Source organism: Morus notabilis, unplaced genomic scaffold (assembly GCF_000414095.1).
Source record: "Morus notabilis unplaced genomic scaffold, ASM41409v2 Scaffold1436, whole genome shotgun sequence".
Classification (NCBI taxonomy): Eukaryota; Viridiplantae; Streptophyta; class Magnoliopsida; order Rosales; family Moraceae; genus Morus; species Morus notabilis.
This window is the reverse complement of record NW_010361010.1, coordinates 119029-134916: the sequence shown is the minus strand read 5'-3', so window position 1 is coordinate 134916 and position 15888 is coordinate 119029. Positions and strand designations below refer to the sequence as shown.

Here is a 15888-nt window from a genome sequence, read left to right as displayed (position 1 = left end):
CTATTAAATTGTTATAAATATTTTTAATTTCTTCATAAGAATACTATTATAATTTTGAGGTCATATGAAAACTCTAATGAGGTGTTTAGTATGAGGATTCGTGTCATAATTCGAATCATGATTCATGATTCGTTATAGTATTTTTTCTCATAAAAAAATACACATAAACTGAAAATAATTTTAAATCATGATTCTAAATTTATGAATCAAAGTCCACTAATTTATCAATAGGTCATTTCATTTTTCTCCATACGAGATCACAGAATTTTCTTTTAAAAAAGAAGGTTGTTTTCTTCCTGTTTCATTTCTTTTCCCTTTTTTAGGAAAATCAACCATCAAATCACCTCCTATATATACAAATTTCCCACCCAAAACACAGGCACAAAAACTGCACAAAAACAAACTGCTCTTCTCTCTCTCTCTCTCTGTCTCTCGCTCTCTCTCTCTCTCTCTCTCATTTCTCCACAAAATCAAACACCCTTTTCCTTCCTAAATCTACATTCCTCAAAACCCCATCAATTTTTTTACCAAAAAAAAAACCAATTTCCATGGAAGACGACGACGACAACAGAGACGCTCTGTTGTCAAACCGATCAAACAAGAAGTTCATGCGGTGCGTGTCGCACGCGCAGGACGAGCTCCAGAGCTTCCGATCGTACCTCCGGTGGATGTGCGTCGACCAGTCCAGCGCCTGGACGGCGTGCCTCTCGTGGTCGATGTTCGTCCTCTTCACCGTCGTCGTCCCCGCCGCTTCCCACTTCCTGATCGCCTGCGCCTCCTGCGACTCCAAGCACGCCCGCCCCTACGACCCCGTCGTCCAGCTCTCCCTCAGCGCCGTCGCGACGCTGTCGTTTGTCTGCCTCTCCAATTTCGTCAGGAGGTACGGCCTGAGGAGGTTCTTGTTCTTTGATAAGCTTTGGGATGACAGCGAGACCGTTAGGAAGAGATATACGGAACAACTCAATGTGAGTTTTTATTTTTTACTCTTTTGTTTTATTTTTGGATTTGATTGTTGTTGTCTGATTTTTGAGATCGATGAAAATGGACATTTTTTTATGAAGGAATGAAATTTAGACAAAATATTAACTTTGACATTTTTTTTTCCTCTTTCTATATAATGTATGTTATTACTCTCTTTTTACATCTGCATTATTTTGGTGGGGACATCATGATATATGGTGTTCTTTTAGCAATCGTGTGTTGTCGTGATTTTTGTTTTCTTTAAGAATTTGTGCCGAGAGATTTGAACTCTACATTTTTTACACTAAAAGTCAGGTTTAGAATTACAATTGCATTCATAATACTATGATGATTATAGTATTGTTATTGCAATTTAGGAGATTCCCGTTAGGCAGCGTATTAGTAAGTTAAGTTTTTTTAATTATTAAGTATGCATATTCTTTAAATTTTATTTATTTAATGGATAAAAAACTTGATTTATTAATATATTAACGTACCGAAAAGAGTTTCCTACATTTTTTTTTTCTCAAAATATGAACTTGATGAAATTTTAATGTTTGACTTTTGATCGTCCAAAATCAGACTTTCAATTCCATGAATAAAATAGAAGTGAAATTCTACAAGAGAAGGAAACTATTAAAGGTCTCATTTAAGTGCACTTTTCCTTTCGCACTTACTGGCTGTTTGCTTTCTCTCTTTAAGGATCTCTCTAGATCACATATTTCTTTTTATTAATAAGCTATTATTTTATTTTATTATTTCTTTTTAGAAACAACCTATAAATTTTTTATTTTTTGGAGCTCATTTTGTTTTTGACTTCTTAATTATATATATGGACTTCTCAGAGATTATCACGAAATTATTTTTCCTATTAAAGAACATGGTTGGTTCAATGGCCTGTGTCTGCCTGCCTTATGTCCATTAATCCTATTATTATTATTGGACTGTGTTTAAAGTTATTTTTATTTTTGTTTTCACGTTTTTTGGGAAAAAAATAAAAATACAAGAGAGTTTGATACAATTAAAAATAAAAAATAGAAATAAAAATTATTTTTTAATTTAATGTAAAATAAGAGAGAAATAAAAAATAATTTTTAGTCATTTTTTATTTTTTATTTTTATTTTTTGCTCTCTCGAGAGAGAAAGAGAAAGACATTAATAAATTTTTTATATTAAAAATAATCTCTTAATAAAATTACTAAACACATTTTTAAAAATAATTTTTTTTAAAAATTAAAAATATTCTTATTTTTATTTTCATAAAAAAAATAAAATTCTTTTAAAATAAGTTTTAAACACACCTTTAAATTCTGAATACGATGATAAAGTTGCACCAGAGTTGGCCATAAATTAAGGTCTCATTTATTTTATTGATTTGAGTTTTTAGTTTTAGGTTTATACAGAAAATTTTTTTTAGAAAATGTCACATTAAAATTTTTTGTTACAGTAAAAATTTTTTAAAAAATATCACATCTTAACTTGAATTAAAAACTCAAATTCACAAAGTGAACGATGCCTACATTAAGCATTGCTTTTCCTTTAAAAGAAGAAAGAAAAAAAAAACTTGAGTGGAAGCATCCATCATATCAAACCTGTCCAGACCACATTAATTTTTCTGCAGCTGACAGACCATAATTCCCTATAATTACATAAACGATTTTTATTTTTTAAAATTCTTAAGGTGGAGAGGTTTATTTTGCTTCACTTGTTAAAATTATTATTTTCAATCGTTGATTAGTTTTTTAATTGTTAAATTTACACGTATATGTATTAAAAATTTACTACATGTGAAACAGAATTACTCAAGATTAGATTATTAAAAAAACTAATTTAATGATTAAAATATAATTTTTATTTTAAAATAAAATAGTATTCTCCATTGTAAATATTTTTCTTTTTTCCTTTTGCTAGTCTTTCATGAGATACATGAATTATACCTTGGTATCATATGGGGAGATCTAAATCTAGCTAGAAGTGCTTTTTTTTTTTTTTTTAATGAATAATAACTAGAAGTATGTAAAAGCTAACCTTTAGAAGTGTAGAAGTAAATAAAGAGTGAACGGGATCAATGTCTTCAGGAATGTTCTACTGCATATATACCCATAAGGTGACAGAATCTATGCTTTATTTTTCAATCTTTTTCTTCTTTTCAAAAATTTTGCTTTCAGTAATTAAAAATCATACCAATTTATGCGAGCTTTGTGTAGCAATAATTTATAGTCTATAGGTTACAAAGTTTAGGACTAACGTATAAATTTGCAATTTGGTGAAAAATATAACGGTTTCTGTCTTAAGCTGTAAAAAGAATACTTTGTAAATCATGATTCTAAATCTTATAAAATTTCTTTCCTTAAATTATCATATTTTATTATATTATTTAATAGTATAGTTATGATGCAATTTGACGTTTTGAAAATACTTTGTATGACTATTATATAATGTTCTTTTCATGTACTTTCATAATTTTTTTAAGAGATTTTGTTTTGGTATTCTTTTTTTTTAGGAATATCAGTATTTTCTATTAGCCATCGGATATATATTAAATCTGATTAAAATCAAATCAAATTGAAAAAATAATACAAATTTAACGGCCAATAAATTAAAAATATCAGTATTTTTAAAAAAGAGAGAACACCAGATAAATTTTCTTTTTATAAATAAGGAAAAAAAAACTTACCGTTGTGTTATTGTACTTGTTGACGCAGAGATCACTAAAAATTTTGTCCATCTTTGTGGTCCCATGCTTCTTGGCCGAGAGTGCATACAAGATATGGTGGTACGCATCAGGAGCTTCGCAAATACCCTTTTTGGGCAATGTTGTGGTGAGCGACTTCGTAGCATGCGTGATGGAGCTCTGCTCTTGGCTCTATCGAACGACGATCATTTTCCTCGTTTGTGTTCTCTTCCGTCTGATTTGCCACCTCCAGATCCTACGGCTCCAAGACTTCGCCACGGTCTTCCACGTCGACTCCGATGTGGGGTCCATCCTAGCTGAGCACCTTCGGATCAGGAGGCATCTACGGATCATAAGCCACCGATTTCGAGCCTTCATTTTATGTGCGTTGATTTTGGTGACCTGTAGTCAATTTGCTTCTCTCTTGACCTCCACCACCATCAAATCCCGTGTTGACTTTAATCTTTTCAAGACCGGTGAACTTACGGTAAGTCTCATTTATCTGATCTTAAGGTTGAGATTTGAACCGTCATACGAAACGACTTATTTGAAATAATTTAAGACCCATTTAGAAGGTATTATCAAACATGATTCTTGATTCTGACGTTTTAAATTTAAATTTTTTATGAGACAAAAATGTTGTAACAGAATCAATGATTTGAGTTTGAGTATATAAAACAAACGAACCCTTAATAGATTGAGAATTTATTTTGAAACATTTTAAATGATATGAATCAACGTGGAAAATTCGGGGAAAAAAAGGGTTAAATCCTACATACATTACTGTATAAAATTGTGCTACTTCTTATAAATAGAGAAATTTTATATTGAGGACATTTTATTATGTGTAGCTAATAGAGTCACTAATTGTTACAATTTAAATAAGACAATACATATATAGTATGTGACTAAATTTAACGATTAATAAGCATATTCGATTTAAATCATACAGTTGAGTTCACTCTTCAAACTTGACATAAATAGATTAAAAGCACTTACCATGATAAAACAGTGTATGATTTTTTTTTTCATATTTTGAAATATAATTTTTTTATTGCTATTCGCGATGATTTTTTTTAATGATTTTTTGATATTTTTTGGTTTTAAATTTTTTTTTTTTTTTGGTGTAGCTATGCTCCATGACGCTACTTGCAGCCATCCTCATCCTACTACGCAGTGCAACAAAGATCACTCACAAGGCACAAGCAATCACATGCCTTGCGTCCAAGTGGCACATCTGTGCGACGTTGGATTCCTTCGATGCGGTCGATGGCGAGACCCCCACGGCTGATGCCACGACCCACCAAGCGTTCCCGGCGGGTGCTGAAGTAGAATCCGGCGATGACGACAATGACGAAGATGGTGAAGAGGATGACGTAGACAATACCAAGTTCATACCGGCCTATGCTTACAGCACAATTTCATTTCAAAAGAGACAAGCTCTAGGTAAGTTAGCCCCACAAGACGTAACTTGTATTTATGTGTTGTCAACTAATGTGATTTACTAATTAATTAAAAGAGTAAAATTATGCGGTGCGCTAATAAGACACAATTTTGAATCGTTAGATTTTCATTAAGTTTTATTTAAGTGTCTTATCTTCCTTAATTTAATACATTCGATCTGAAAATTCACATTTCAAAGAGTACTTTTTCACATTCTATTGAAGAATTTTCTACTTAAAACTCATAATAAAAAAAATATGATGTTGCTTAAACCCAACAAATAACGTCATAGTCATTGTTAATAATTGGCATTCCCAACTAAATCGAACAAGTTTTATTTTCTTAAGAGAAAAATGCCAAGGGGAGTCTCACTAATATAGTCAGAAGTAAACCATATTATATTTTATACATTCAATAATTTTACAAGTTTTGACTTGGCTTTTCAACAACTTAATCTAATGTTTTTTTTTTTTTTTTAATTCCCTTTAAATTATTGCAGTGACGTATTTTGAGAACAATAGAGCAGGAATTACGGTCTTTGGGTTCACATTGGACAGATCCACAATTCACAGCATATTTGGTCTTGAGCTTGCTTTGGTACTCTGGTTACTTGGAAAAACCATTAGCGCTTTATAGAAAGTTAAAAAGGAGATTCCTTAAAAAAAATATAATAATGGTAAGTATATGTTTTTAACTAATTCATATTAAAAATGTCTGTTTTATGTACTATTGTTTTGTTTTAATTTTGATATAATTTTGTTCAGATTTAAAGATTAAAAACGCGCACTACCGACCCGAGGCTCCACGTAGAAAGACCCAAGAAACCCAAGTTAAAATTGTCAATAACAATTTGTAGTTATCTGCATGAGAATCATCGTCAAAAATAGTGATGAAAAGAAAATGAAGTTGGCCAGTGACTGCAGATAAGGATTGCTTATAGAAAAGGAAAATTGAACTTTGAAGAAAAAAAAACCCCATTTGGTTGCAGTCCAGAAATTGTTGTTGGCAGATTTTATTTATTTGTTTAGTTATTTAATTTTGTGCAATTGGAGCTTGTAAATTAATTGTATGAGACCCCTTTTGGTGCTACAATGTCACATTTATTTTTAAAGTTTCAGTATGTCTTTTTGTCAAATCCTTGTCTTCTTCTGAGGAAATTTCACTTCCCTGTCCTCTTGTCTCTTCTTTGTGTGACAGCATAATGTACAATAAGAGATCGTGTAATTTCGTTAGTAATTCTTTTCTGTTTAAAAGTTCATTTTTTATAGTAATGGGATGTGGCAAATATTGCTTAGGAAATAAGTTTTGATTATTTAATGTCGTTTTATCCCCTTAATACACAGTTTATGCTTTTGTTGTGCCATTAGTCTGTGAATGGAAATGAAAATGGTGAAGAAATTGGTGCTTGTTTCTAACCCAATTCAGACTTCTGATAAAATTAGTTCATTTTTTTAAGTTATTGGGATTGGGATGTGGCAAATAGTGCTTAGGAAATAAACTTTCGTATGCTTAATGTTGATTTTATTATTTTTTAAATTTTATTGATGTAGAAAATTTATTGTTTTTTTTTATTTTTTATTTTGGACAAATTTAATAAATACTTTCTGAAGTTTACCACTTGTGTTAACATGTCCGCTGAACTTTAAAATGTGCATGTTGTGTCCCCTGAACTTTGTCATTTGGGTCAACATGCCCCCTAAGCTTAATTCCGTTGAGTTTTTTTTAACATAAATACTTAAACTTTGTCACTTGTGTCAATATGCTCCATAAACTTTAAAATGTACATATTTTGCCCATTAACTATAATATGTCTCATTTTTTCCCTCTTTATTGACTCTAATCAACTAATGTTTTGAGAATTGGTGCTTAAGTAACATTTTTAGAGAAGAAGGTGTTCAATAAACCTCAAATATTAGGGATAATTAGCAATTTAATGGTCATATCAACATTTCTATTAAAAGAAATGGAGACATATCATAGTTCGGAGGGAAAAATATGTACATTTTAAAGTTCAGGGAGCATATTGACATAAGTGACAAAGTTCAAGAGGGTTTATAAATATTTCCGTTAAAAAACTTAACGGAGTTAACCTCAGAGGTCATGTTGACAGAAGTGACAAAGTTTAGAGGGCACATGAGGCATGTTGACACAAGTGATAAAATTAAGTAGAATTTATAAAATTTGTCATTTTATTTTATTATTTTTTTAGACTCTCTTTCTCTCTCTTCATCTTCTCTTCGTTCTCCCTCTCTCTCTTACACGAAAAAGAGTTACAGGTGTTTGCCGAGCTTCGGCACCACCTTCGGACACGTCGCTAGGCTCTAGACCTTGGTTTTTGGTTTTCCGACTCATCTTTTCGCGGGCTTTATGATGACAGGGGTAGTGTACAGCGTCACAGCTCCGTTTGGGCGAATCTAAAGCTGGTCAAAGCTTGAAATTCACGCGGATGTGATGCGTTTTACGGTGCTTTAGCTGGTGGATGTCTGAGATCTCTAGGGTTTTTCTTCTTCAAGGTGGTGGACTTCTTGGGACGATGGCGGCATCTCTTTTCATATGCGTTTGGCGGAGCTCTCCCGATGACGTTTAGTGGTAGTTTTTTGACTCCGTTACGCGCCTCTCGAAGTTAGCTGTCCTTCTTGACGGTTCCTATGCGAGCTACCCTTTCGCCAGAGGCTTTCGACAACAGTGTCCGGAGATTTTCTTTTTTGTTTTCTTATTCTAGTTTGTGTGTAATAACGGCGGTGTAACTCACCACCCGGGTTTGTTTTCTATGGCTAAAGGGTTCTCTTGCCATGTGTGTCTCCTCGTTATTTGGGGCTTTGTATCGGTCTACTAGCTTGGTCCATTGACTATTTTAGTCTCTAACGAACTGTGGTATTGCTTGAATTGTCTATGTTGAGCGGGCCTGTCCCCATTTAGTCTTGATATTTATTTTCGTCCCAGTGCTGTTGTGTCTTTAATGGTGGATCAAGTCAGTGGTCTGATTGTAATTGGGGTTGTTTGTCACTTGTGTTTATATTTCTTTTCTAATGAATGAAATTTCCCCTTTGTCAAAAAAAAAAAAAAAAAAACCTAAAACGAAGATTTTATAGAGAAATTATATGAGAAACTAACATCTAATATACAATTAGGTTTATAGTTATTTGGTAGGGTAGATTAATAAAGGAAAAATGGATCTTATTAGTTATTTGAATCACTCAATTATTCCAAATAATTTTTATTTCTTTAAATTTAGACAAATTAGCGGAGAGAATTTCATTTTACTTTTCATCCTCTTATGTCAAAACTTACAAGAGAATATTCCTTTTTTTACTCTCCATATCATAACTTTAAGCTTATTTATTTTATAAACACTAAAACGTTTTGATTCAAACCTTTCTTACTACAATATTTTATTTTCAAAAAATTAAATAAATTTGAATTTATATTTAGATCTATGAACCAAGCGGTTCATAAATTACTTTATCTCTTTTCCTTGTCCACACTTTTATCTTCTTTAATAGGCATAATTTAATGACTGAGTACTTGATAGATCGTTCATATAACTCTTCAAGTTATCATCATAGTTTGTATTAACAGGGTATTTTACACATTTACCTTATAAATTTGTATAGCTTTAGCAATTTGTCTCTTAAATTTTTAATTTTAACAAGTTATTCTCTCAATTTATAAAATTATTGTAATATTTCCACTTTTAATGGTGATTATGTTAAGTTAGTGTAAAACACGTTTGACGAAAAATTATAAAATCCCAACTCAAATGTAACACAAATTTTTTAATATTTTAACTTTTAATTTCTTAAATTTAATAAAAAATTTAAACAAATTTAGTAAAATAAGACCCATTACAATGACTTTACAAAGTTCCAGTTTGATTTTCAAAATTAAAAATTTAAGGAACAATTATGCTAAAAGCCACATAATAATAATAATAATAATAATAATAATAATAATAATAATAAATAATCAATGTAAAAGACAACAAGCTCATAGGAGTATGGAGATTCGGTTATCAAAATCTTTAAAATAGGGACCGAAGTGCCAAGAAAATAGGTGTTTAGGGATCCAATTGTTTAAATTTTCAAAATATGGACCCAATGTCAAGAAAATGGGAGTTTAGAGACCAAGTTGTCTAGATTTTCAAATTAGGGACCCAAATGATGAATATCAAAAAGTTTGGGACCCCATATAGCAAAAAACTCTTCTTTTCCATGTAAAAACGCCGTCCTACTGATCTTGACTTCCTATCCCCACAAGTCACCGTTTTAACCGCCATTAATGCCCAACGGTGCCAACTCAACTGAGCACCCAAACGACGTCGCTGCACGATTAACCAACCAATCGCTAGTGCGGTTGCGCCTGCTTTTGCCTCCTTTGCCTTTGTCTCTTTCCACCACTTTCAGTCCGTACGAAGGATTCCCTCTTTCCTTCCTTCCTCCGTCCTCCTTCCTTTCCGCCAAAACGGAAACGAAGAAAGAACTTTCCCGTGTTTTCTCCGTTTCCAAACACAAATTGAAAGAAAGAAGGATCGCTTCCATTTCCCAGCTCTGAACAAATTCCGCCGCTTTTTTTCCCCTATGGAGATTGCTTCGTCTCCGATAAGTTCGTGCTCGAAGGAGCACCAGAAGATCTATCAGGAATGGTTTTCTTACGCTGATTCAGGTACATTCTCGATTCTTCCTCGCTTTGTTACGGTAACCGTTTTGTACTTTTCCGTTTGTTTTCTGGGAAAGTTTAGGCCGAGAAAGAGAAATTGAAAACCTTGTGGAATTTAATGGTTTCGAGCTTTTTCTGTTCAGACGGCGATGGCCGCATTACCGGTAATGATGCGATAAAGTTCTTCGCCATGTCAAACTTGCCGCGGCAAGATCTCAAGCAGGTTCATCTTCCTCCTAATTTGTTTTCCACGAGAGAATTTTAATTTGTTCGTTTGAATCTAAGTGCTTAAATTAGTGTTATTAGCTCAGTTAATGCATTAAATTCTCATATTTTTTTCTTTTTCTGCAATGCAAGTTTCTCTGCAAATCAAATTTAGTATGTAATAACTAAACTGAAAAATAACAATAGATTTTGATTTAAGAAATAACATCAAGCAAAACTTTTGATAGCTTCTTTTCTACTTGGTTTTATTTGTTGGTATATATATTTTGACTAGAATTTTCTTTGTTCTTTTTCTTACCCCGCCAAAAGGTGTGGGCGGTTGCAGATTCTAAGAGACAGGGATATCTTGGTTTTGGAGAGTTTGTTGCTGCTATGCAGGTTACTATTTCTGTTTGTTTGGAATGGTAAAAATGATCGTATTCGTAGAATTTTATGGATGATTTTATGGATAAGTGCGGTTTTGAACTGTTAAATGTCATGTTTTTCTCAATTTGATATCATTTTTCTTAATTTTCATCAAGTTCAAAACCGTGTCTTACTCTAGCACAAAATTCTTCGTCTTATTTACGTGTTTATAGAATACCTAAATTGTTACTATTTCTTTGTGTTTAGCTAGTTTCTCTGGCACAAGCTGGACATGGGATAACACACGATCTATTGAATAGCAATGGTAATATTTCTCAGTTTAGAACTCTGTTTTTCATGCGTTTTTTCAAGTAAATAATTAATATGCTTTCAGCTCATTTGTGTTTTAAAAATTTGACATTACTTTCATGTATTGCAGTGGACTTGGAAAATTTGAAGCTTCCAGTTATGGAAGGTTTGGATGGATTGCTAGCAGTAAGTATACTCTTTTAAGTTATTTATATTGTTTCTAAAATAGTCTTGGCTTCTTTATTTCTTTCTCACGAAAGTTTTTCATTTACCACTCTACTTTTGCTTGAACTTGCTTTACTTTATTCAGAAGAAAAAGCGTTCACAAAAGACAAGCGAGCCCGATGTAAACGGTTAGGATTCCGTCACTCTGTGGTCGTTAATGCTTTAGGTTTAACTAGTAATCGTAATTTGCTGATTGGTTGGCGGTGATGCAGGTGGTTCTATAGTCGAACAATCACCTTCGGCGCAGTGGTTTTCTTCAAAGTCATCAACGAAGGTATGCCTTTATCCTACAATTTTTTGAATTTCTCTTCTAAGCCAAAATGCGTTTCTCTGTGTGTGTCTGTTTTGTTTGGTGGTGATGGTGGCTGTTCAGACTTCCATTTCATTGCTTCCATTATGGCAGGAACAAGTATTTCTTTATACTGGTTGTATGCCTGAATCCTACTGAACGTAGTATGCACACATAAGTTTTTGTCGTCTCTTGCTCATTGCAATGTTCTTATACTTGTAATCCTAGTTAAATCGACGTGTATCTTTGTCTTGTATCAGAATTATTGCATATGATCATCATTGTACCACTTGATTCATCTCCTTTCTCGATATGATGTGATCCATTCTTAGTGTTGTTTTATCAGGTCTCTCTTTCATCTGTAACGTCAATTATCGATGGCTTGAAACGACTATATATTAAGAAGCTGAAGCCACTAGAAGCTACTTATCGGTTTAATGACTTTGTATCCCCAGCATTAGTAAGTATGTTTTGTGTTTTACTTGTGATTCTTTTCCTTAGTGTCTGTTATTCTTTTTCCCAGATTATTAAAAAAAAAAAAAAAAAATTGTTTTACACTGGTTTTCTGTTATCAGTACTTGGTATTGCCACTTGGTTAATTATACTAATAGCAGATTGTATATTATTAATTGATCTCGATTCACTGTGTTTTGCAGACTAATAGTGATTTTGATGCCAAACCCATGGTTATGCTTTTGGGTCAATACTCTACTGGGAAAACAACATTCATCAAGCATTTGCTAAGAAGCAGTTATCCAGGCAAGTAATCCTTGCTCTATCTCTCTCTGTCCATCCCCCTCCTTTTGCGAGTGTGGATGTGCTTATGTATCCATGCACTGAATACATTTTTTTTTTTTTGCATTTATTTTAATTCTCATCTCATATAATGTTAACAGGAGCTCACATTGGTCCGGAGCCTACAACTGATAGATTTGTTGTTGTAATGGTAATTGCAAATTAATCTCCTTTTCTATCACTTCTGGGGCTTGAAATTTTGAGCAATAAATAAATTTTAGGGGTATTTACGAATCCACACAAGAAATCAGAACCAAATTGCAATATATAATTTTTCTTGATTGGTTTGTTTGTCTTGTCTGCTACCTAGTGACTTTCTTTAACTTTGTTTTGACAATTAAATCGTAAACCCAATTTTCAAATGTCATTCGGTTATTGCTCTTGTTCTCCATCTTTTACTTCTACACATGTTGCTTTCTATTATTTATGTGTTTATTTAGTTAATTTATGTTTTATTATGCTGCTTGTATATAGTCTGGGCCTGATGAAAGAAGTATCCCTGGAAACACTGTTGCTGTCCAAGCGGACATGCCCTTCAGTGGGCTTACGACGTTTGGGACTGCATTTTTGTCGAAATTCGAATGTTCCCAAATGCCGCATCCTGTAAGTTATTTTTTTGGAATAACCCTGAAGTTGTCCAGATTGTCTTTTAAAGTATCTGAAGCATATCATTTTACATTTAAAGCTGCTAGAGCACATTACATTTGTGGATACTCCTGGAGTTTTATCAGGAGAGAAGCAAAGAACCCAACGGGCCTATGATTTTACTGGTGTAACTTCGTGGTTTGCTGCAAAGTGCGACCTTATTCTACTTTTGTTTGATCCTCACAAACTTGATGTTAGTGATGAATTTAAACGTGTAATTTCATCATTACGTGGTCATGATGACAAGATTCGTGTAGTGTTGAATAAGGCTGACCAAATTGATACTCAACAAGTAAGTACTTTTCCGCCAAAGTTATATCTGAACTTTTTCCTTTTTATTTCTATACCTGGATGTCAGTTATGGAAAACTAATTATTTGTTTCTTGGCTCTTATTACAGCTAATGAGGGTTTATGGAGCCTTGATGTGGTCACTTGGAAAGGTTATTAATACTCCTGAAGTCATGCGTGTTTATATTGGGTACCCTCTCTTTTATATGATTATCTTAATGTTTGATTATTTATTTTATCAAGTTCAAAGAAAGAGTTACAAGTCGATAAGCATAGCTTTGCAACGAAATCTAAGTAGTTTCTCATGGAATAAAGTCGAGAAATTTGGTGAGGGTGCAAAATAACTTTTTTTAAATATCTGAATGATTTTTCTCGTTTTGGTCTCCGACGACAATGCATGATATGTCACTAATATTTTCGTTAATCTATGCTGGAAATAGTTTGAATTGCAAACCACCGAAGTAAATTGCAAATTGGCTGTTCTTAACTCTAAATTTTAGGAGTTTTGTGTTATGACCCTATGTTTGCAAAATCCTAAAATGGTCTGCTGGCCTCTCTTTGGATTTTAACAGCTCATTCAACGACAAACCAGTAAATGAAGCTGCCACCGGTCCAATCGGTAAAGAGCTTTTCGAAAAGGAACAGGAGGATCTTCTCGCTGATCTGAAAGATATTCCGAAGAAGGCTTGTGATCGTCGAGTAAGTCCTATTTTTTGTTAATGAAGTATACATGTGCATACTAAACATTCCTTGAGCTCTTTAATTAGGTGTTGAATCATTGAACTTAGTAAACCGAGTGGATTCTCACGACATTTGTTTCCACAGATCAATGAATTCGTGAAGCGTACTAGAGCTGCTAAGATACACGCTTACATTATCAGCCATCTAAAGAAAGAGATGCCTGCTATGATGGGCAAAGCCAAGGCTCAACAAAGACTTATTGATAACTTGGCAGATGAATTTGGAAAGGTTCGAATCTCCCTCTCTCTCTCTCTCTCTCCCTCTTCACATACATACGTAATTATACACTGACACACACATACATATACTCACACACACGCACATACACATACATACATACATACATGCACGAATTGATAGATATACACATACATATACTTGCACACATACCAAAACAAGCGCAAAGCGTAGTTTGCACCAATGCACCTTGAACATTTCCTCGTTTACTAGTTGGACCGAAAACTTATTTGACAATCCTTAACGATGCAATGAATCCAATCAATAACGGATATCAATTCAAATTGCAAGATTAAAAATTTTAGGGTGCACCATTATAAGAAAACCCCAGCGCAAATGCAGACACAAAATTATTTTTGTTTGCTTATCTTTGCTCCTTAATACTACAGGTCCAAAGGGAGTTTCATCTACCGCCGGGGGATTTCCCGAACGTGGAGCAATTTAGGGAGGTATTGAGGGGCTACAATTTTGACAAGTTTGAGAAGTTGAAGCCCAAAATGATTCAAGCCGTTGATGACATGTTGGGTTATGACATCCCTGACCTCTTAAAAAATTTCAGAAACCCCTATGATTAGAGGACCTAAGAAAGCAGTTCCTTTGAAATATTTACTGAAAGGAAAAAAGACAGTTCTGCACTTTAGATTGAAGGAGCTTTGGATGACGTCAGCTATGGACTATGGTTGTAATATTTTGAAGAGTGAGGGATAAGTAAATATATCGAATTATTCATTCTTAAGCTCCATTTCTGTATATTACGACTACTATAATTTATTACTAAGTATGACAATCTGCATTAACTTCTATCTTTGGCTACAGAGCGACAATATTAATATATATATATATATATATATATATATATATATATATATAAACACTAATGACAACCCATATGGTATCGAACAGGCAAACTGAAACCACGACCGCGATGGACAATAGGTTCCTCCAATAAACTCGAATGACAAAAAAAGAACAGGTCTTTTTTATTTCACTAATTTGAATTTAAAATTTGAGTTTTGTTACAATAAAAAACTCTAAAAAATGATCACATCTAATTTTTTTATTATAGTAAAAAATTTTACATTTCAATTCAAATTAAAAATTTGAATCAGCGAACTAAATGAGGTCTAGATGTGTATCGAGTTTTGAGAATGGATACATAAATAGGAGTACAAGTAATTGACACGTGGCTTTTTAAAAAACTCAATAATTGATGGAAAAATCAGATCAATCAAAATTGAGATACCGCCATACCGGTACCACCAAGGCAACAAACAAAACTATTATACGGTTCCTATTAGCAAACAAAGTTATTTCATTACGTGTTTGATTGACACAAGCGTTGAACTTTAATTTTGTATACAAGCATACATCCTTGATTGCCGATACTTTCCAATCTTAATTTAAGAGGATACAAAATCTTAATTGGCTAAAAGTTCTACACATATATGTAAGAAAAAAATGGTTCCATATATAATACCATAGGATCAAGCCCCCCCACATGGTTATTTAACAGGATTTCAGCAACTAACAAGAAATTAGGGGCAGATTTCATGGAAATGTATCAACATTGTAATACATCCTCGGACATTAAGAAAACTTCCCTAAAAACTAAAAAGATTTTCGACATGACAAACGTAAAAAAAGGAAAATAAAATGGTACCACATTCATTACTACTTCTCTTTCACCTTTTTGTGAGATTTGGAAATTGGACGTAGCCAAGCTTATAGCCAACATATATTTGGCCAGTCCAAAGGCAAAAATTCCTTTGACTTCTTTGTCTCATCCTCTAGAGAGATCAAGAAAAACCTCATTTTGAGAATTATTAGACTTTTTTTTTTTGTTTTTTTTCTTTCATGAGCCTCTTCACTTCTAGTGACAATAATAGTGATAATCTTCCACACCTTAAGAAGGTTTGGAAGCACTTCATGCATGCCGTACGATCAAGACTGTATTGCCTTGGGATTCCCAAAACATCCCTAAGCAAGCACAACACCAAACGACGTCGTTTTTCCCTCTGCTCTTCAAAGCCAGAGGTCTGCTGCGGTCACCCTCGG

The 15888-nt window shown here is 33.2% G+C and overlaps 2 protein-coding genes across 2 annotated transcripts; both read left to right on the top strand.

The window, feature by feature from the left end:
• Positions 1-432: 432 nt before the first annotated feature.
• Positions 433-6149, top strand: LOC21395672. Its single transcript, XM_010097802.2, has 5 exons — positions 433-965; positions 3666-4121; positions 4765-5080; positions 5577-5753; positions 5842-6149. The coding sequence occupies exons 1-4, from the start codon at positions 549-551 to the stop codon at positions 5711-5713; spliced, it is 1326 nt and encodes a 441-aa protein (XP_010096104.1). The 5' UTR covers positions 433-548; the 3' UTR covers positions 5714-5753; positions 5842-6149.
• A 3237-nt stretch (positions 6150-9386) lies between these two features.
• On the top strand, positions 9387-14649 carry LOC21395670 (EH domain-containing protein 1). The gene is made up of 16 exons (XM_024165441.1): positions 9387-9739; positions 9877-9956; positions 10268-10336; positions 10571-10628; positions 10743-10798; positions 10923-10965; positions 11050-11111; positions 11473-11586; positions 11783-11885; positions 12023-12072; positions 12396-12524; positions 12607-12858; positions 12966-13045; positions 13428-13554; positions 13681-13824; positions 14223-14649. Exons 1-16 carry the CDS (start codon positions 9655-9657, stop codon positions 14406-14408), a joined length of 1638 nt encoding a protein of 545 aa, XP_024021209.1. The 5' UTR covers positions 9387-9654; the 3' UTR covers positions 14409-14649.
• The last annotated feature ends 1239 nt before the right edge of the window (positions 14650-15888 follow it).